Below are 20,979 nucleotides of genomic sequence, written 5' to 3'. Positions count from 1 at the left end.
AGATTCCTACGGCCACAGATGCGCCGCTACCACTGAGGAATAAGTACCGCACCCTTCAAACCGGAACACAGCAACGTTTAACACAGCTGTTATTAGGCAGAAAAGGTGTTGCGTTGATGCCGCCGGAGTTGAACCATAGAGGGTAGAACCCTTTAAATATGATACCTTTAAATACCGTTATTGATTTGATGCCATGCAGGCACAATAACTGTCGTCTTTCCTGAGGTTGCTGGCTAGGCGGCAGAGGCTGTCACTCTTGCTTCCTGCAACCCCGACGACCGTCTTTTAATCATCTCTTACAACAAGCAGGTTAATCCGTTCTATTATGGTACCGAGATTACAGAGACATCGATCCCCACACTTTTTTTATAATATAAGAGTAGCAGACGAGCATGCAACCCCAGATAGGATTAGATATACCTACCTGAGGTCGGCCACAGATGCGCCGCTACCCCTGAGGACTAAGCTGGAACGCCTCGGAAAAGTCTGTCTCCCTTACCACACCTTCGTCGTGAGAACGTTAATCAAACAATTTACTTTATAGCATGGCTTGGAATATGCTTCTCTTTAGGGCAAGGAAACAGGAAAACAAAGGTATGCAACTAATTAGCTACAATTTATATGATATCATCACTTGCAAAACAAAACACGTCATAATTTGTTATAAAATGAATGATTTTCCTCATTATATTTTGACATGTGCGTTATGAGCACTTGGGTTTTTAGATAATGTTTGTTATTAATACAATTTGCAACTAAGATAACCTTTTATCATTTAACATTGTTGGCTTGTTTTCGCACGTAAAATATATTTTCGCTATTCAAATATCGATTGGTGACAAATTACATTAGGCATTATACATAATTATGTGCGCTTTATATGAATTTGTTCTAGTAGGATTCCTGTGTCTAAGGGCATCGCGTTAGGAGGACTCCGGTTGTGTTCCGCTGGAGAACCCGGAGTTCTCCACCAAACGCCGAAGACGGCTACCGGGGGGGTTTTAGTGCGGTAAAAGCAAATAACCCGGCGTCACTCCCGTGGCGTCGGGTACCTTTAGAAGGTTTCCTCCTCGTCAACAAAAAATAAAAAGGATTCCTGTGTCTGTTTCTAAAATATATGCAGTGATAGTCTAGTGAAGAAACTCGGCCTCTTATTCGCAAGGTTCGAGGTTCAAATCCCAGGCACTTCTGATTTCTCAATGCTATGTGCCTATTACTAATTTATACATCACTTGCTTAAACGGTTAAGGTAAACATTGTGGTGAAACCTGTACGAAAAAAATCTCAAGGGTGTGTGAACTGTGAATTCAATTCGCACTTAGCCAGAAAGGTGGACCCCCCGATAGGAGACACGTGCCCAGCAGTGGGCAGTAATGATTGACAATTCCGACTTCTAAAATACATATATTTAATTGGTTTCTGTCATTATTCTATTTCACGACATTTTATTATTGAATTATTATTTAATTGTCATCTTATACTAACATATACTTATTAAAATGCTATGTAATTAACACATTAGATGGAAATTAAGACACTTATGAAGTTTAATGTTCAGTTTATATACATCCTTTATACTTTTATCAGACTAGAATTTGAGTTTGATTCAAACGGAATGGTTAAGTTAATGAAGTATTTTACGAAAAGACAAATATTGTAGTACAGTGTACGTTGAAGTTAACGTCTTTTTAGATAGTTGAATTCTATGTATAAATGGGACTATAAAGTGATATTTAGTCAGAATAAAACTTCCTCGTAACAGCCCACTACCAATATTTTAATCGTATTATACACCATCTTTCCTTCCGCATAGGACGAGTACATGCAAAAAAATAAGACACTCGAATAACAGGACGGACCGCGTGGCGGCACGGTCACCATACCGGTTTGAAGCACAAAAGGTTCCGGGTTTAATCCCTGGCCTTACCATGAGTTTTCAAAACATCCCACAATTTTACGTTACATTAACTCCATTATTCTGTTCCGTTTCAGTAGACTGAGTAAATGTAACAATAAGTAAGTACTCAAGTCTTTTTATCTGCCTCACATGTTCGCAAAAAAGAGAGACATTATTAGACATTTAAAGTTTCGTTACTGACACTATAGTTCTGATACAATCCGCTAGGGGTTCTGATTGGAATTTGTATGGGCAAATACGTAAACAAATACCAAAACATTCATATTTTTGTCAAAAGGTAAAAACTCATGGTAAGGGTACAGACAGACATCTAAAAATAATTTGAAAATGTGTGCTGGTATTTGTGGCTAACTTCAAGTAAGATTGATCTGACAGAGATAATCTCAGGGTTATTAAGGTCGATTACAGATATCCATGGGTAATAGGCACTTACCATGAGGTGGACTGCGTGTTTGTTTGTGTCAAGCATAGATCAGTAAAGATCACTCACTCCTAATAAGAAAATTTAACCAGTTTGACAATTGAAATTGTCACTGTCATCTATTTTCGTATTTGAAAAGTATAAAATAATGTAGTTTTTAGATCATTTACGAATGAAACGATATTTCTCCGCACTTTTTCTTCGATTTCGTGTTATTGCACCACTACACTGCGCATGTTGGCATTGTTCCGCGTAAATTACACCATGACAGTCATTTAATGGCTGACAGAATTGTTAGCCGTTTAAGCCATTTAATGCCTTTCTTCAATTACAAGGCGGTGAGATATCTATACTTATCTACGGTGTCAAGTATCAACAGGGTAATTTCACGGTACGACGGCAAGTGGTCAGTTATTAGCGGGCTGTTACGATAATTATAGTTATATTGTACTTATATTGTAATAATTATATTGTAACTTTATAATTATAACCTTATAAAACTGACTGTACGTAGAAACTATTGTTTGATATGGTCTAGAATCCACGGCATGAACGCAGCTACAGCGGTATACACCGAGGGGACTTCGACTCCACAATTTCGACGGCCCTGGGACACAATTCCATACTGGATATACTTGGAAATATTATTTAATGTCTCTTCCAATAGGAGAGCGCCTCCTGAATCACCGCTGCATGTATCTTTCTTGTCGGTCCCAGCGCAAAACTGGGTGGATCCCGTTTTTTCATCGCTTGGTTCCAGAATTCTGCAAATAGGCATACAGATATTAATAACATAGACATTGGCTAAGTGTGAATCAGACTCGCACACGGGGGTTCCGTACCACCAAGTTTTTAATGCTTTTTCATTTATTTTTTTATATTTATTGTCATACATGAATGAATGTGAGTGGGATGATGAATGAATGAATACAACATGAATACATTGTGAAAGTTGAAACTGTCTTTCTATTACCAATAGATAAAGCGAAAGTGCCGAAACATAGGTTTCTTGTATGACAACCTCGTTTTTTTCAAAGATTTTTTCTATTTTTATTTTTTATTAGTTTGTTGTTATAGCGGCCACAATTTTACATGTACTGTGAAAATTTCAAGTGTCTATCTATTACGGTTCCAGAGATAGTGTCCAGTAACGGTCAGACAGATTAACAGGCTGGGACGAAACAGTTAATTATTTTCACTTTTATTTCTTAACATTATTTGTTTTAATCTTGTATGATAGCTATTGATGATATTTAATTTAATCATAAAAAATCTTTAATATTTCTATAATGCTTATGGTGGATTTCGAATGTCAGGTGAAAACTTGTATGAAATCGATCATTGGGTTCCAATTATCGATTTCATACTTGAAGGTGGTAGAACCCTTTGTGGTTCGACTCCGGCGGCACCACCGCCACACCTATTTCTACCTAATAACAGCAGTGTTAGGCGCTGCTGTGTTCCGGTTTGAAGGGTGTGGTAAGGGAGACAGACGTTTCCGAGGCGTTCCAGCTTAGTCCTCAGGGGTAGCGGCGCATCTGTGGCCGACCTCAGGTAGGAATAACTAATCCTATCTGGGGTTGATTACAGATGTCCATGGGCGGCAGTAGCCACTTACCATCAGGTGGACTGCATGCTCGGCTGCTACTCTTATATTTAAAAACAAAATTATATATATACCTGCTGTAAAAATTAATGCACTCGTCTTCAGGCTGAATAGGGAGAGAGACTTTCAAGAGTACCGAAGATTCTTTAAGGTTTTCGGTGAGGCCCCACCCAGCGACCGTTGCTATTTTATTTGCAATGGATTCTTTCCGGAGCTCCTTTGTTGTCGGCAAGCAAATTGGTTGAGCGTTTTCTGAACAAAAGGAAAAAGCAAATTATTTTAGTTTTTTCGTGGTTAATGTGTTAAACACTCTTATTGTATTCTAAATTTGAAGTTTCTATGTCTGCTAGAAGTACCTAATACTTTTGATGATCGGTCAGTCAGTTAGTGAGTGAGTGACAAAATTTAGAACTTTGACTAGTACATCGACACTACTGACATTGAAACTACTGGTTCATATTGAATGAAATTTGAAATATACGGTTATGCAATGGTTGCTTAGCTTCTAAAATTCAGGCTTCTAGCTTTACCTACAACGAAGTTAAAGGGTGTCGAAAATGGCCTGAATTGCGTCGAGAAAAGAATGGTACGGCCATGCCAATTTTTTTCTTTTTTTTTTCGACTTGGCGGAGGCACGGCCGTGCCCCCAGATACAAATAAAATCAATTTATTTGTGAATAAGGTATATGTAGCTGTTAGATGTCAAAACTGTTTTGTACAATCGCTTATTCTGCAACTGAATGGCTTATGATATATACAGAATATCAAATATTGGGTCAAATTTTGATTTTCACTGTATAGAAACGAATGATCCATCGATAGCTTTAAGGAGTGTTTTAGTAAAAAATACAAATTCAAAATATTGTCTTACTATATGCGAAGTCAATAGGCGTCGCAAGACGTATTAATCCGATGTCGTAGGCGTATCTCGGATATCCCACATACTTCTCGTGATAAACTGCCGACTCCACTGGTATATCCTGCAATATAAAATTCATGTAAATTTAAGTAAATGTAATAGATGTAACCAGTTTTGAGAATTGAAATTGTCACTGTCATTAGATCATTTAAGAATGAAACGATATTTCTCGGAACTTTTTCTTCGATTTTTTGTTTTTGCACCACTTAAATGCGCATGTCGGCATTGTTCCGCGTATATTACACCATGACAGCCATTAAGCCATTAAACAGCTGACAGAATTGTCAGCCGTTTAAGCCATTTAATGGTTTCCTTCAAATACCTTGAGTGAGATATCTGTACTTATCTATGCTGTAAGGTGGTAGAACTCCTGGTTCGATTCCTAAGGGGCCATTGCCACACCTATTTCTGCCGCATAACAGCAATGTTCTGGCTTGAAGGATGTGTTGGGTATATTTATTTGAGGTATTCCTAAGTCGGGGTTGAGCAATGTAGCTTTGGTTACACTCAGGTGGGAATTTAATTTTATCTGAGGTTGATTACAGATGAGAAGTAGTGATAGCTTAGTGGTTAAGAAACTCGGCCTCTCGATCGAGGGTCCGAGGTTCAAATCCCAGGCACGCACCTCTGATTTTTCAAAGTTATTTGCGTATTACAAATTAATTATCGCTTGCTAAACGGTGAAGGAAAACATCGTGAGGAAACCTGAGAGATTTATAAAAAAATCTCAAAGGTATATGAAGCCTACCAATACGCACTTGGCCAGCACGGTGGATTATGGCCTAATCCTTCTCTTTATGAGAGGAGACCCGTGCCCAGCAGTGGGACAGTAATGGGTTGTTGTTGTTGATTACAGATGTCCATGCAGCATGCATGCATGCTTCACGTTCGCTTACTACTTCAACATTTAAAAATGCAATATTTTTAAAATATATTATCTCTTCTCTTCATCTGTTATTGAATTTTTATGCGAGTTTCTTATGATTGGGTTTTTCAGTACAAGGGTATGTCAGTAAACAACACAATTTACTCATTTAAATAATTAAGCATATCAAGAAATACGGGCCAAGAAAAGGTTACCAGATAAAGTTGTGTAAACGCCTCGGAAACGTCCGTCAAAACGGAACACAGCAGCGCCTAACACTGCTGTTATTAGGTAAAAATAGGTGTGGCGGTGGTGCCGCCGGAGTCGAACGATAAAGGGTTCTACCACCTTCAAACTGCCACTTCTATATTATATATATGTAAAATAAAACACGTACTTGAATGTGTGATTCACAAACATGACCGCCGGTGTATGTTGGTAGGCAGTCGTACTCATAACGTAGGTCAAATTCTCCGATGCGGATGCCGACGATATCCTTGTCTGCGATACAATGTGCTGCCGTCAATATATAGCGGGAGTTGATCACGCTTCCTGCACATCTAAATGCAATTTCGTCGTCTGGAAACATTTGTTTTATTTTTTGTTACACGTAAAGTACAATTTCAGCGTATTTCGGATTCTGGCTGTATCTGGCTGTGCCGTATTTTGGAGCTATGTATGTAGATTAGGGTGGCCCAGAAAAAGGTTTTTTGCGTCTTCTGTTAAATATGGTGATTTATCATGTTTAAAGCTTTTAAAGCTTTTTTTTCAGAGCTCGCGCAAGATATTTTATTCGTCAAAAATATCTGCTTCTAAAGGTCGCTAGAAAACATTTTAGGTACCTACCTTATAAATATTTATATAATTTATAAAGATATTTCTTACCAAATCGGTGCGAAATCAAGGCCATCCAAGGGAATTCATAGAGAGATGCCAATTTTCCACCAACAATCCGATCTCCGTTGATATCGCCGCAATCTTTAGGCAGCAAGTTGATGTTCGGGTGATTTTCTACCGCATCTTGAGTGACATCTGGGAAGGTGGAGCAGCATACCTGTAATTAAACAATTTAAATTATTACATAGGCGTCTATATCAACTAATTGTTATGTAGGTTATTATGCTAACTGATTGATGGAAAAAATAAATTGAGTACACTGTTGACAAGATTAGAAAAATCATATGGATTTTTAGAAGACTTAGATGCGTCGCTGATAACAACATCCTTATTTCGACGTATAAAGCGCTTGCACAATCCGTGCTAAGTTACTGTATTACTGTGTGGGGTGGCGCGGCCATACCCCTCGAAAGGGCTCAGAGAGCGCTACTGAAGGTAATGTTCTTTAAACCTATTAGATTTTCAACGCATGAACTACACACTTTTTACAAAATTCTAACAACTCGCCAACTTTATACATTAAAAAGCATTATCAAAACCTACAAAACCTTACCGTATACTGCTCCTCTGACACTAAGACGCAGACATCCACCTAGCCTTAACATTATACATAATAAAACTAAATTTAGAAATAATCAATTTGCAAGTAAATCGCGGCACATATATAATAAACTAAATCTCAAGACTAAATATTTATCCCCTTACTTGTGTCGAAGTTAAAAATACACTAACCAAAACTCTTCTGTCCCTTAATAATGGGGAAACAGAAATTCTTATCTCTTAGTTTCTTACTCTTGCGCATGCTCGTACACACACGCACACGTACACACACTCACGCGTACTTACACGTTCACACATTCTCACATGTACACACACACACACAACACACACACACCCTCTCACACACTTTTATAACATACCTTAACTCCATTGTAACCATTCATATATTTCTTCTCGACTAAAATTACATTTCAAATTGTTAATATCGCCTTGTTTGGAAGAGCGGGGTATCCAGTAACACAGGTTTTTCAACCCAGTACAGGGGCCCTTGCCACTTGTTTTGTAGACTCCATTTGAAAGCAATAAACTATTTTTTTTTTATTTTATTGATGATTTTTTTAGTTGGTAAACCAACATAACCCAATTACGCTCTCACGGCAATGGGTATCCTTTGAAGATTTCCTTCTCGACACCGTGTTGACAGTTTATTTTAAAATTTGCCAATGTGAAAGCCAGCACTACGAAAGTTAGCCCTTGCCTTACTGGTTAGATATAGTGGAATTTTATTTTTACCGTTTATGGAAAATCGACCCTTATGGGGGTAAATAAGCGTGGGAAGTTTGTATGAAAGTACCCCAGTTTTAATGTAAACTGTATGAAAATCGGTATTTGGGTTTTCGTACAAAATAATTAAATACCTATTTCATGGTTTTTTTTGATAATCATCCCTTGGGGTCGTTAAATAGGGGTTGGAATTTTATTTCAAACTCCGTTAATTTGGAAGCAGGGACTGGAAAATATTTGCTCTTGACTCCCTGGTTGGAAATAATAGACCTTTTTTCCACCAGTTGTAGAAAATCTACCCTTAAGTGGGTAAAATATGGGTAGAAAATCCGTTTAGAAGTCCGCAGATTTTGAAGCAAAGTCTATGAAAATTGGTATTTAGCTTTCTGATTGAAAATAATAGAACACCCATTTCACCGTTTTTGGAAAATCAACCCTTAAGGTCGTTTATAGGGGATGGAACTTTATTTTAAAATTCTTTAATTTGGAAACAAGGACTGTAAAAAATAATATTTGGCTTTCTGGTTGTGACAATATAATTTTTATTCCTCCGTTTTTGGAATATTAACCCTTAAGGTCATTAAATAGAGATTGGAACTTTGTTTATAATCCATTAATTTGGAAGGAAGCACTATGAAAATTATCATTCATTGTGACTCAGACACAATGAAGCATCAGAGTCCCTTTTTATAGATTTACCCTTAAGACGGCTATAAAAGGGTATATGCAGTATGCCTTTCTGTCTAGACGCCTGTTTTAGCATTTTTAGCTACTCAACAATCAACCCCATTAGGGTACTCTAAGTAAAGGAAGTTTCCTTAAAATCCGTTATTGAAGTTATACTTCTATTGGCGTGTTTGGAAAGAAGTATTCCACGGGCCGTCGTTACATATTTTTAACGTGGGAATGTAATGCGCGTGCTGATGTGCAGAACAGGGGATTTTTAGTAACGCGCAGACCCGCGGGTCACACGCCACCCATGGATCACGGGTTGCCGACCACTGGTGTTGAACATTAGCTTTCAGAATTTTTCTGATGAAATATTTATTGATGCATATGTACATTTTGCAGGGCAGTTATTTTATGGGCAGTTTGAGAAATTCCACTAAGGAGGTAAAATAAGTGTTAAAAGTATTATTTATTTAATTAGGCATACCAACTAAGTACATAAAATGAATCTAATATTAATATATATGGAAAATCACAAAACGATTTTAAGCGCCAAAGCTTTGTTGTCGCATATAAAAAATCATTATTTTGAAAGAAAGAAAGAAACCATTTATTTTACATGCTATACAACATACAAAAGAAAATAATAACAATGGAAGGGACACAATAAAAAATAATAACAAATAAAAAAACACGTGACGTAAACGATACAGTATAGCAGCAAAAATGGTCGCACTCAGTCTCTGCCGATGCCTGTGAGAAATAACAGACTCCGGCGACTGGTTTTCAGTGCGGCCCTGTACGTCGTGCAACTCTGACCAACGATGCCACACCAATTACACTATACTAAATGTATTATCTACAGCAAATAACTAAAAAAGAAAAGTAAATAACAGAAAAATGAGAAAAATTACTAGCGTCGAAGTAGCTAAATTTGTTGAAGAGGAATTCATCATCATCATCATCATCATCAACCCATTCCTGTCCCACTGCTGGGCACGGGTCTCCTCTCAGAATGAGAAGGATTATTGCGTATTGGTAGACTTCACATAGGTACCTTTAAGATTTTTTTTTATAAATCTCTCAGGCATGCAGGTTTCCTCACGATGTTTTCCTTCACCGCTTAAGCAAGTGATAATTAATTTCTAATTATTGATGGACAATTCATTGTGTGTGACTTGTGATTATTGTGTGTGACAACTCACCATCGTCCCTTGTCCGTTGAATCCACAGAAAGCTTCTCTTAACTTCCGCACATTATCAGGGTTGTGAGGATGCAGGTAGTTGGCTGCTGACGGACACTTCGTTATACTAATGCAGTCTGCACATCCTTCTGAAAGATTCAGGGCTTTTTATTTCATTTGAACCAATAAAATATTCGCAAGGTGTTAGAACTATCTTCTGGTTCTAGTCCGGTGATAATACCACACTATAGTGCCTTATAATAGCAGCATTAAGCTGTTTTTCGGTATGTAAAGTAAGGGAGTTATATTAACTAAGCTCTCAGGGGTAGCGACGCATCTGTCATCTAATCTTATCTGGGTTTATAGATGTCTATGGGCGGTAGTAGACACTTACCGTACCACCAGTAGGACTGCATACTTATTTGCTACTTCACACATAAACACACGTACTCACACAAACACCCACACACGCGCGCACGCACACACACACACATACACACATACACACACATATAGACATACCGGACACATAAAATAATGATATTTTTTTAAGTGTCTCATTCTAAGTGATGTAATAGTCTTATGAGAAATAAAGATTCTTAAACCTAACCTATATAAAAATGAAATAAAACATCTTTTTATAAGATTGAAGTAGCAAATGAGGATGCAGTCCCCCTGATTGTAAGAGATCAAAAAATGATTGACATCCAAATCCGTAACCAACTTCATAAAAACAAGAGATTCTAACATGTGCCGGTTACAGATGCTTAGCCATTCCTGATGATTAATATGGTCATCATTTTTCCGCCGACACAATAACTGGTTTACCCTCGAAATCGTGCGAGAATATTAGGTACATTTATTACCTTTTAAGAACATTAATAATTGGCCAAGTGCAAGGTGAACCTGGCGGGTTCCTTCACCAACATTTTTATTTTTAGTATTTGTTATTATAGGTACCATTGAAGTACCTACATGCATTAAGATTGAACTGTCTACATCTTACGGTTCATTAGATAAAGCGAAAAGCGTCGAAAATTGTGGTTTCTTGTATGGCGACACACATTTTTTCAACTTTTTTGATATTTAGTATTACCATTATACACTCTGTAAATTTCAAGTGTCACTTTTAATTTCAATTTTATTACGGTTCAGGAGATAGAGCCCCGTGAGTCACGGGGCGTGTCTGACGGTTAGACAGTGGAGTCTTAGCAATAGGTAATAGGGTTCCGTCTTTACTCTTTGGGTATGGAATTCTAAAACGGTTCTGATTAGAGTAGTTAGATAGTCTTATAAACTGACTTGGACGGGGCGTCCCCGAAGATATCAAAACTTTTGAAATGTTAATAATAAGTATAAAACAAAAAAAAAATACATTTCAACATGAGATTGATTTATTATCACGGATGTGTTTGATGACGCACTGGAGGTTGTAACCTGAAGTTGTTTAAGGCTGACCACCTATTAGCAACTATCGTTTGAGCAACTGGTAACTTAAGCGATTACCACCCGTTATTTATAATCTATCTTACCAATATGTTGCCCCCCAAAGTTCGATACTGAAAATTTCTTATAGGCAGAAATTGTTCATATAGATCGGTAGGTAAACATTTGGATGGTTTGATTATTACTTATATAAGTAGTAGGTAACGGGACTGCCAATTGTTCGGCGACTATTTAGTAGCTTACGCATCTATACACAGCTGACGTTGATAAACTCTTTCTACACTCACAGCCCCACACTAGGATTCCCTGTGTCGTGGGTGCCATGGACACACATTGACAAATACACAAACACCCAGACCCAGAAACAGAAATCTAAATTCATCATTTAGATATCTGTCTGGCCGGGGATCGAACCCCTTGCGCGTCAGACCGGTATGGTGACCGCCCCGCCACGCAGGCGGGGATAGTTTATTCGAATAAAATCATACGTGTGCAGCTCGTCGGTTAAACGACAAATTGGACTATCACCATACATACCACCTGGTGGTGAGTGTGTGGTGTATATTTTTACTTCTTGCTTCTGCACGCATCCTTTGTGGGAGGGAGGGTGGTAGAAACTGCATGGTTTAAAATATATACCATCATACATATTAGTAGCGGATTGTTGCGAAGTAGTTTTAATCTTAACTTAATAGCATGGATTTCCGCAAAGTACCGGCTAATACAATTAACTATCTAACAAATTGGACCTTCGTGATGCATAAGCGACTGTTCAGTAGGTTAAGCGATAAGACGTTCATGCAATAATAGCCAATGGGCAGTCAACCTAAACTCCGGATTATTTGTCTATGTATTTTACTGAATCTGATACGAGTTCCATCACGAGGATAATACGTGCAAATCGTAAATGTTAGATTTTAAAATGACGAGACGGAAGAGCCGGAAATTCTTTGAGTTTATTTTTTTTGCAAAAAACTTATTGTATTTTTTTTAAAGTACTTGGTAGAGCTTTATGTAATTTAAAAGAAACCAACATAAATAAAAATCAAAGTAGATTCTTTACCTACGGATTTCTTTTTGAACTCTATTTTGAATTCGTTTTGCTTGGCTCCAGAAGCTTGTCACATGTGTTTCTGCTTAAAAACACTAATTTATTCAAATTGCAAATTGTTATGTGACCGTGTTTTTACTTTTGGTTGTTTGTTTTGTGTACTTTGACAAAACTTTAATGGTCCCTTTTGGTTCGACCTTGAAAGCACCACCATCACACCCATGTCTGCCTTCTAACACCTTTTAAGTTGCTGTTTTCCATTTTGTACATATTTTTATCATAATGGACATATTTTTATCAGAGGCGTTAAAACTTAGTTCTTAGGAGTAGGGATTCTTAGGAGCGTGTGTTACCAACCTTTGGTACTTTTTTGGGATTGATTACAGATATATGGACGGCAGTAGCCACAAGCCATTCGGTGGACCTTATTTTCCTTTCCTACTGCTAGTAGGTATTATAAAAACTATGTAGGTAATTATTTCATTGGAGTTTTTCTCAAGGTTATGTTAAATTGTATCTGTCATATGTCATACTGATATCGAAAATTAAAGTCAAAGGTTAAAAATGAATTTGCGTTATACGTATGTTTGCTTAAAATGTCAACTATTATTATAACACGCAGTTTACTTGTTACTTACTGTGAGCGAACGCCTCAAAATTCACTAACACGAACACAAACAACACATATTTAATATACTCCATTATTATTCTTTGTAGCGTATAATTATATTACTGTAGTCATCACAAGTCGTACTGTCTTGAAGGACGCCTTCTTGTGACTGGCTCCTACTAGCCTACACTACAGGACTAGTTCAAACAAATAAGAGCTTGTATGTTGTAATTTAAACAGTTTTGGTTTTATAAGCTTTACAAGTTATTGTTTAACATGCCGCGATATGTAATTATGTGACGGTCAAATCTTACATTAAATTTCAAACTCCAACCACTTGAGATAAATGTTTAGTGATGTGATGATGTCATTTTTAATCCAATATGGCGGACGCTCAAAGATGGCGGAGTATTTAATTATTTTTCATTAAATGGGTTTCGGACTAGAATGAGTGAATAGTAGAATTTTGAAGGTGGTAGAACCCTTTGTGGTTCGAATCCGGCGGCACCACCGCCACACCTATTTCTGCCCAATAACAGCAGTGTTAGGCGCTGCTGTGTTACGTTTTGAAAGGTGTGGTAAGGGATACATACTTTTCCGCTCCAGCTTAGTCCTCAGGGGTAGCGGCGCATCTGTGGCCGACCTCAGGTAGTAATATCTAATCCTATCTGGGGTTGATTACAGATGTCCATGGGCGGCAGTAACCACTTATCATCAGGTGGACTGCATGCTCGTCTGCTACTTCTATATTATAAAAACTAGGTATCGCGTGGGTGCGCGAGCTGCTAAAGCAGTTCGCGAGGAAATGTCTTGTTTAGTTTTGCGTGCAAGATATTTACATTTTTTTGTTTCTATATATTTATTGAAAGTTTGTTAATTTTTGGGGCCGTTTGGAAAAGATATGAGTGAATACTCGTTTTTGCAGAATACCAAAAAATTTGGGTCGTGATTTTTTTGTCTATAAGCCATACATTTTAAAAACATAATAAGGAGACAACAGCTTGAAATATTACATACAAAAATACCTATTTATAAAAAATGTTATTTTTTGTATGGCAACACTAAAATATTATTTACCAAAATGTGTAGTCTTTTAGTGCATATAAACGCGTCATACATTATAAGGTGTTCAAAAATAGACAACAACATGAAATATTACATAAAATAGTGCATATCGACGCAGGAATGCATAATTTAACTCTAAAAAATCCGAAAATACGTTATATAGTCGTACATATTTGGAATCAGAATTTTTTTCTACGTTGAATGATCCAACTCTCGTAGCTCTAAGAGCATTTTAAATTAATTTACAGCGAAAATTTTGATGAAAAATTAATGTATTTTTTTTTCGACCTTAAATTGCAGTAACCCTGTAAAAGTCCTTCGTTTTATTGTACTGCGCCTATTACACTAATTTCACTATCAGAACATTTAAACACAGCACGGGTTACAGCGTTTTCGCGGTCTGAGAATTTTAGTCCCAGCTCAGTTACAGTATTTACGCGGTATGAGATTTAAAGGCGAATTATAGTTACAGCGTTTATATGGTATAAGAAATACAAATATGTCATATTTAAATCCTTAATTACGTAAAACAAATAACTAAACTTTTAATCTTGTAATGGACACAAACATATAAATATGGACATGAAAACTAAACCTTATCACTTGTAATGGACACAAAAACATATCTTACAACATTTTAAAGGCATCCAATATTTAAGTTTCACAATATTTACATTTTTTAAATGTTACTACGTGTGCTCGCGCCCTTTTGACGGAGGCGACGAAAATGTTCCATTTGCCGAGCGGTAGGCGAAGTGGCAGGACGTGTAAGGTGTTCATTAAAGTACGTTTAATTATTAAAAATAAGTAGCATTTTAGGTATAAATTGAATATTATAATTACAGTCTTTATTAAGTAAAAAAATGTAAAAAATTAAGCTATTAATGGCAAAAAGGGCTAGGTATATTTAAAATTATTGCTTCTACCCATTTTTTGAATGCGGAGAAATCCAGAAGAGCATCCATGAGGATTCTTGCATATCAGATCAGAAGATCGGGGGAACAGTGGTATGTCAGACTCTTACCAACTAAAACTCCGCGGCGTTCCTCTGGACGTTCAGAGACGGTTCACGAGAAAGCATTAGCATTACTGTCACGACCCGGCCACCAGACACTTCCAACCATAAAGCGAACCACCAGCTTTTGCTGCGTGTGCTCTAGCGTGTGCTGGGCCATCTCTTCGAGGTAATCGTTACAGTGATGGCATGTGGCCGTCGACACCCGCCCGATCCAGCACAAATAATTCCAGAAACATACATAACCACTTCTCAATAACGCACGAATTGCCTCAATAGTCCTCTAGGCTAGAGCCGTCCTGCGGACTCTCGCAGATTCCGCGAGCGACCAGCCAGTCCCTTAAAAACGTTCAAAGCGACCGCACGCTACTACTCTGTCAATTTTCAGTTAACGTTATACCAGCTTAAACACAGTATACATCTTTTATTTCGGGGCAGTTACCCCTAGCTCAGGGAGATAGGGACTGCACACCACCAACTTCTTCACATCAAATTTCAATGGTTTTGGTTGTGTCACATTTTTATTGGTTTTTTAATTCATAATTTTTAGTTTCAATCATTTATAAGTTTCAAAATAATTATCATATTTTTTCATATTACTTCACAAACACAAGCGGGTTTATGTCACACGAGCTATAAAATAGTATACGATACTTGTGACATAAGTAGCCTATTATGTGCACGGCGTTTAGCATATTACTATTTATTAAGATAGAAGTAGTAAATGAAAATTAAATCCACCTGATGGTAAGGGGAAATGTCCTCCATGGGCATCTGTAATCAACCCGAAACAAAATTGAGTTTTATAGCCGATTCTCGGCAGGTGGAGATCAACCCCCATAAACACCCAACCTGGCTACTGCTGTGATCTCGGTCACTGCTAAGATTTGGGGGAGAGGGTGTTGATTCAACAAATTCCTATGGTTCCAATCCCAAATTCTTCAACAAGACGTAGGAGGAGTAGCAGACGAGCATGCAGTCCACCTGATGGAAGGTGGCTATTGCCGCCCATGGACATATGTAATCAACCCCAGATAGGATTACATATTACTACCTGAGGCCACAGATGCGCCGCTACCCCTGAGGACTAAGCTGGAACGCCTGGGAAAAGTCTGTCTCCCTTACCACACCCTTCAAAACGGAACACAGCAGCGCCTAACATTGCTGTTATTAGGTAGAAATAGGCGTGGCGGAGGTGCCGCCGGAGTCGAACCACCTTCAAAATAAAATAAAAGAAAAATCAAAAAATAGTCAATCATATATTATTCTAAATAAGTAATTTATTTAATTAAATCTTTATTAAGACAATCACATGCTGACTTACTTACTGAATTATACTTCTTACTAATATGTGGACGCGCTGGTAGATAGGTCTACAATGGTACTTCGATTTAACTAATTTAACCAATATTTATAAAATATAGTTAAAAGAATTAAATGAATAAGCGGCAATTGTTACTATAGTGGTCGTAGTAACAAAAACACCTAAGCAAAATACCAAACAGTTCAGAGCACCACCGTGCCGTGCCCACTATTGGACAACTTCTGTACCCTTACCATGAGTTTTTACGTTTTGATAAATATTACTGTTTTAGTATTTGTTTACCTATTTGCCCATACAAATTCCAATTAGCGCCCCTAGCGGATTTTATCAAAACTATAGTGTTAGTAACGTAACGTTAAATGTCTAAATTGACAAAATGGCGCGTTATGTTTTATCTCTCTTTTTGCGAACATGTGAGGCAGACAAAAAGACTTGAGCACTTACTTATTGTTACGTTTACTCAGTCTACTGAAGCAAACGGAACAGAATAATGGATTGAGTAGATAAACGTAACGTAAAATTTTGGGATGTTTTGAAAACTCATGGTAAGGGTACTGATCCGATGGCAGTTGCGCGTCCCTTTTTATAGCATGATTCAGGTAAGCCAATTATTAAATACGGAGTGGTAGTTCCAAATTATTATCTATGATTTTAAAACGGAATATCTCTTATAGATGAAGTTCTCGTGTCACAATGTTAGTTACCGTACTCCACCGAAACGGCTTTACCGATTTTCACCAAATTTTATATGCATATTTAGTAGGTCTGAGAATCGGCTACTATATATTTTTCATACCCCTAAGTGATATAGTATAAGTGGTTGTTCACCCTTAACATTTTTTTTTATATGGCAACACAACGTTTGCCGGGTCGGTCTAGTTTATATATAAAATGAAGCATTCTCCCACAACTATATAATACGCAGAATCTGAATTTATAGGTAAATACAAAGATGGTCATTCACACTATGTACCTTCTTTGATTTTATATAAAAAACGCAAAATTTAAACCTAGTCAATAGCACTATAATCGAGTTGTTGATAAATTTTAATTCACATTTTGTTTATCTGAGCCAAAACTTCCAAATATAGTTAATGAAATCAAACTCATTGCGTTATCAATAGGAAAGAGTAAAACAACGTCTGTTGCATCAGCTGTATTCTTATATACATGAATATTAAATACATATAAACGAACTACGATTAATCAGGAATGTCTCCTCTTGGTTTGTCTCTTACATTGTTTCCTTCATTTTTATGAATGAATACATCATTATTATTTTCTTTCAACGACAGCAAAGTAACATTCTTCGTCTCACTGTTTAATAAAGTTACAATAATCGGTTTGCCAGTATACGCAGATATTCTATTAGTTGGTGATTTCTCAGAATTAAAAACATTATCCTGCTGGTCAAACGTAACAAAAGATGTTGTACCACCATAATTTAAAGTTTCATTATTAGTATTCTGTTTGTATGTATATCGTGTTTGTATGTTTGTAGTATCTATAGCACCATTATCTTTATGAAATTTGAAATAAGACTCTTCCTGTTTATCTGTAGGCACATAAACATAGTTATTTGGAAATTTGGTGGATTTAACATTCAACTGTTTATGAGTATTAACCATACTAAAATCTTTAGACTTTATTAAGTTTCCAAATTGAGCGGTATTATGTAGTAATACTTCATTCGGCTCAGAGACAAAATTTTGATTTTGCTTGACTCTTTTCAACTCAAAACTTCCCATTTTTTCTCTCTGATCAGTAATATCTATACTTAAGGGACTACTACCACTTTGATTATTCATTATTTTGTTCTTGTTCGTTATATTCATTTTATAATCTTGTGTCCATAAATTTGTTACCGATTTAAATTCTCGAGTATCAGAGATGCTTAAGTTGACAAATTTAATGCGATTTGCTGATAACGGCACTCCTAAGATAATTTCTTTTATTCTATCGCCAATGTGTGGAGGATGTGGAATTGTTTTTCTGGTTTCTGATACTTTAACATCTGAATTATTATCAAGAGTGAATTTTTCAACAATCGGCCCTTTTATTTGCTCATATGAATATTTTCTTGGCATGCCTATCATAGAATTATCAAAACGCTCTATAGGCGGTATATATTTTGGCATTTGAAGCCTTTCTATAAAAAAATCGTTATTTAGTAGGGGCCTCGAGACTTTTGCACTAAATATTGATTTTCGATTTACATTCACTAAGTTTTGAGACAAATGCTGTATTCGTTGGTCCGATAAGTGCTGTAAATTTCTATGAACTTCCTGAGACTTTGAATCCACCGATTGCATTATTGCAGTAGTTATTTCTCTTAAATCTTGAGAAATTCCTTGAAGTGTGTCACTGGTAAAAAAAAATCTTACTGTATTCAGAAAAAAATATATATCATGGTTGTTTTGTCTCGTTTTCCCTGACACAGGCTTGACGACGACGCTTTCTCTATCAGGCACTATAAATATTTCGTAAGCTTTAGAGGGTTTTCCATATGTCTTAGTACATTTTTCCTGTGTGCTTCCCATAAGATTAGAAAACATTCTTTTAATAAAAGGTATGTTTCGTTTCTGTCGCATTATACCGCTAGAAGTTGATCCAAATAATGCAAACGACATTATTAACCACTGAAAAAAATTGAAACATTATAATCTACAGCTTAACTTAATACGGGTAACACATTATATTACTCTAAACTTTACTTATAACACTCTTGAAATTGCATTTTCAAATTTTCGATTCCCTCATGAAATATAAACAAAATACTTACACACTAAATAAATTGACAGATATGAGAAAGATAATATCACCAAGCGTGAATATGTTAAGACGACCTAGATATACAAAATTTGAAGGTGGTAGAACCCTTTGTGGTTCGACTCCGGCGGCACCACCGCCACACCTATTTCTACCCAATAACAGCAGTGTTAGGCGCTGCTGTGTTCCGGTTTGAAGGGTGTGGTAAGGGAGACATACTTTTACGAGGCGTTCCAGCTTAGTCCTCAGGGGTAGCGGCGCATCTGTGGCCGACCTCAGGTAGGAATATCTAATCCTATCTGGGGTTGATTACAGATGTCCATGGGCGGCAGTAGCCACTTACCATCAGGTGGACTGCATGCTCGTCTGCTACTCCTATATATATATATACAATATGTTTATACACATTTAAGTATATATTTTTAATCATAATAAACATTCAAATTGTTCAATTTATAGGTGAATAAATAGGTTAGTTAACGGATCTTTATTACCGCACACACGCACGCACATGTAAATTTTCAAATAGGTCTCTCAGCAAAGAGTACAAATAGGTACAATGAAAAGTGTATATTTTCGAGTGTTAACTTATTCACGCCAGGTATATTTATGTTTTTTATAATATAGAAGTAGCAGACGAGCATACAGTCCACCTGATGGTAAGTGCCTACTGCCGCCCATGGACATCTGTAATCAACCCCAGATTGGATTAGATATTCCCACCTGAGGTCGGCCACAGATGCGCCGCTACCCCTAAGGACTAAGCTGGAACGCCTCGGAAAATTCGGTCTCGCTTACACCCTTCAAACCGGATCACAGCAGCGCCTAACACTGTTGTTATTAGGTAGAAATAGGTGTGGCGGTGGTGCCGCCGGAGTCGAACCACAAAGGGTTCTACCACGTTCACGAATATATAAACTGTAGAGCAAATTCCGTGATATTTTTGCCGTCATTCAAGGACTATTTGTGTTTCTACCTTGACGGTCTTTTTTCAGATAAACATGTAACACATGAACATGTAATTATAACAATACTTAAACACTTACATATACTGCCGTCCGCCGCATTTTTATCCACACTTACGGCACTTGTGCGTATGCACTTGCACCTTTGTGTAGATCCTTATACTGTGCTTATATGCTGATGTGTTATACACACGACGACCGGAATAATAGTTACATTGAACGTTGTAACACTTCTTTAAGTATGGTGTATTCACATTATATAATTACTATGAAATCACTATCAGTAATCATTTACCTAGTAAAAGTAACAAAATCCAATTAATTAGTATACTATTAGTAATGTTTACAACTTAATAACATAACAGTAATCATTATCTTCAATAATAATGGTTTTTGGATCAATTGGTTAGTCAATTACACTAATGCCTAATGCCTAATGACTAATAATATTTAATTTCAATTTTCAGATAATAATTTGCAATAAATTAGACACGAATATGTACCTGACCTTGTTCATATAAATATATAAATGAATATATTAAAGGTGTGGTAAAGGAAACATATATATTGAAGGTGGTAGCACCTTCTGTTCCCAGGTGTTCCAGCTTAGTCCTCAGGGAAGCGGCGCATCTGTGGCCGACCCCAGATAGGAATGCTAATTCTATCTGAGGTTGATTACAGATGTCCATGGGCGGCAGGTACCATGCATTTACCATCAGGTGGATTGCATGCTCGTCTGCTACTCCTATATTATAAAAAAAAAACTATCCATGGTGATCCATCTTCGTTCTTAGGGAGAGGAGTTATATGAGGTTGATTCCAGATGCCACTGGGCGGCGGTAGCCACTTCCAATCAGGTGGACTTCACACTCGTTACCTACTTCTCTAAATATAAAAATATATCAAAAGGTACCCGACGACGTGGGAGCGACGCCGGGTTATGTGGGATTTTTCCACACTAAACCTCAGGT

At 37.0% G+C, this 20,979-nt stretch overlaps 1 protein-coding gene across 1 annotated transcript; it reads right to left on the bottom strand.

Moving 5' to 3' along the window:
- Positions 1-1,384: 1,384 nt before the first annotated feature.
- LOC140742897 (CLIP domain-containing serine protease HP8-like) lies at positions 1,385-13,153 on the bottom strand. The gene is made up of 7 exons (XM_073073960.1): positions 12,899-13,153; positions 9,785-9,912; positions 6,615-6,783; positions 6,127-6,308; positions 4,817-4,925; positions 4,020-4,197; positions 1,385-3,103 (listed from the first exon to the last, which is right to left on the bottom strand). The coding sequence occupies exons 1-7, from the start codon at positions 12,960-12,962 to the stop codon at positions 2,857-2,859; spliced, it is 1,077 nt and encodes a 358-aa protein (XP_072930061.1). The 5' UTR covers positions 12,963-13,153; the 3' UTR covers positions 1,385-2,856.
- Between the last annotated feature and the right edge of the window lie 7,826 nt (positions 13,154-20,979).

Source organism: Epargyreus clarus, unplaced genomic scaffold (assembly GCF_041222505.1).
Source record: "Epargyreus clarus isolate Ecla_fem2 unplaced genomic scaffold, WU_Ecla_fem_2.2 ptg000006l, whole genome shotgun sequence".
NCBI classification, from domain to species: domain Eukaryota; kingdom Metazoa; phylum Arthropoda; class Insecta; order Lepidoptera; family Hesperiidae; genus Epargyreus; species Epargyreus clarus.
The sequence above is the reverse complement of the archived record's forward strand: the minus strand, read 5'-3'. Positions and strand labels throughout refer to the sequence as shown.

Bases quoted from the DNA above. Each gene is read 5' to 3' on its own strand.
- LOC140742897 (XM_073073960.1), bottom strand. From the start codon at position 12,962: ATGGAGTATATTAAATATGTGTTGTTTGTGTTCGTGTTAGTGAATTTT. The intron at 6,784-9,784 runs GTGAGTTGTCAC...GTTTAATTACAG, and splicing joins TCAACGGACAAGGGACGATG to GTATGCTGCTCCACCTTCCC. The intron at 4,926-6,126 runs GTACGTGTTTTA...TTTATATTGCAG, and splicing joins TTTGTGAATCACACATTCAA to GATATACCAGTGGAGTCGGC.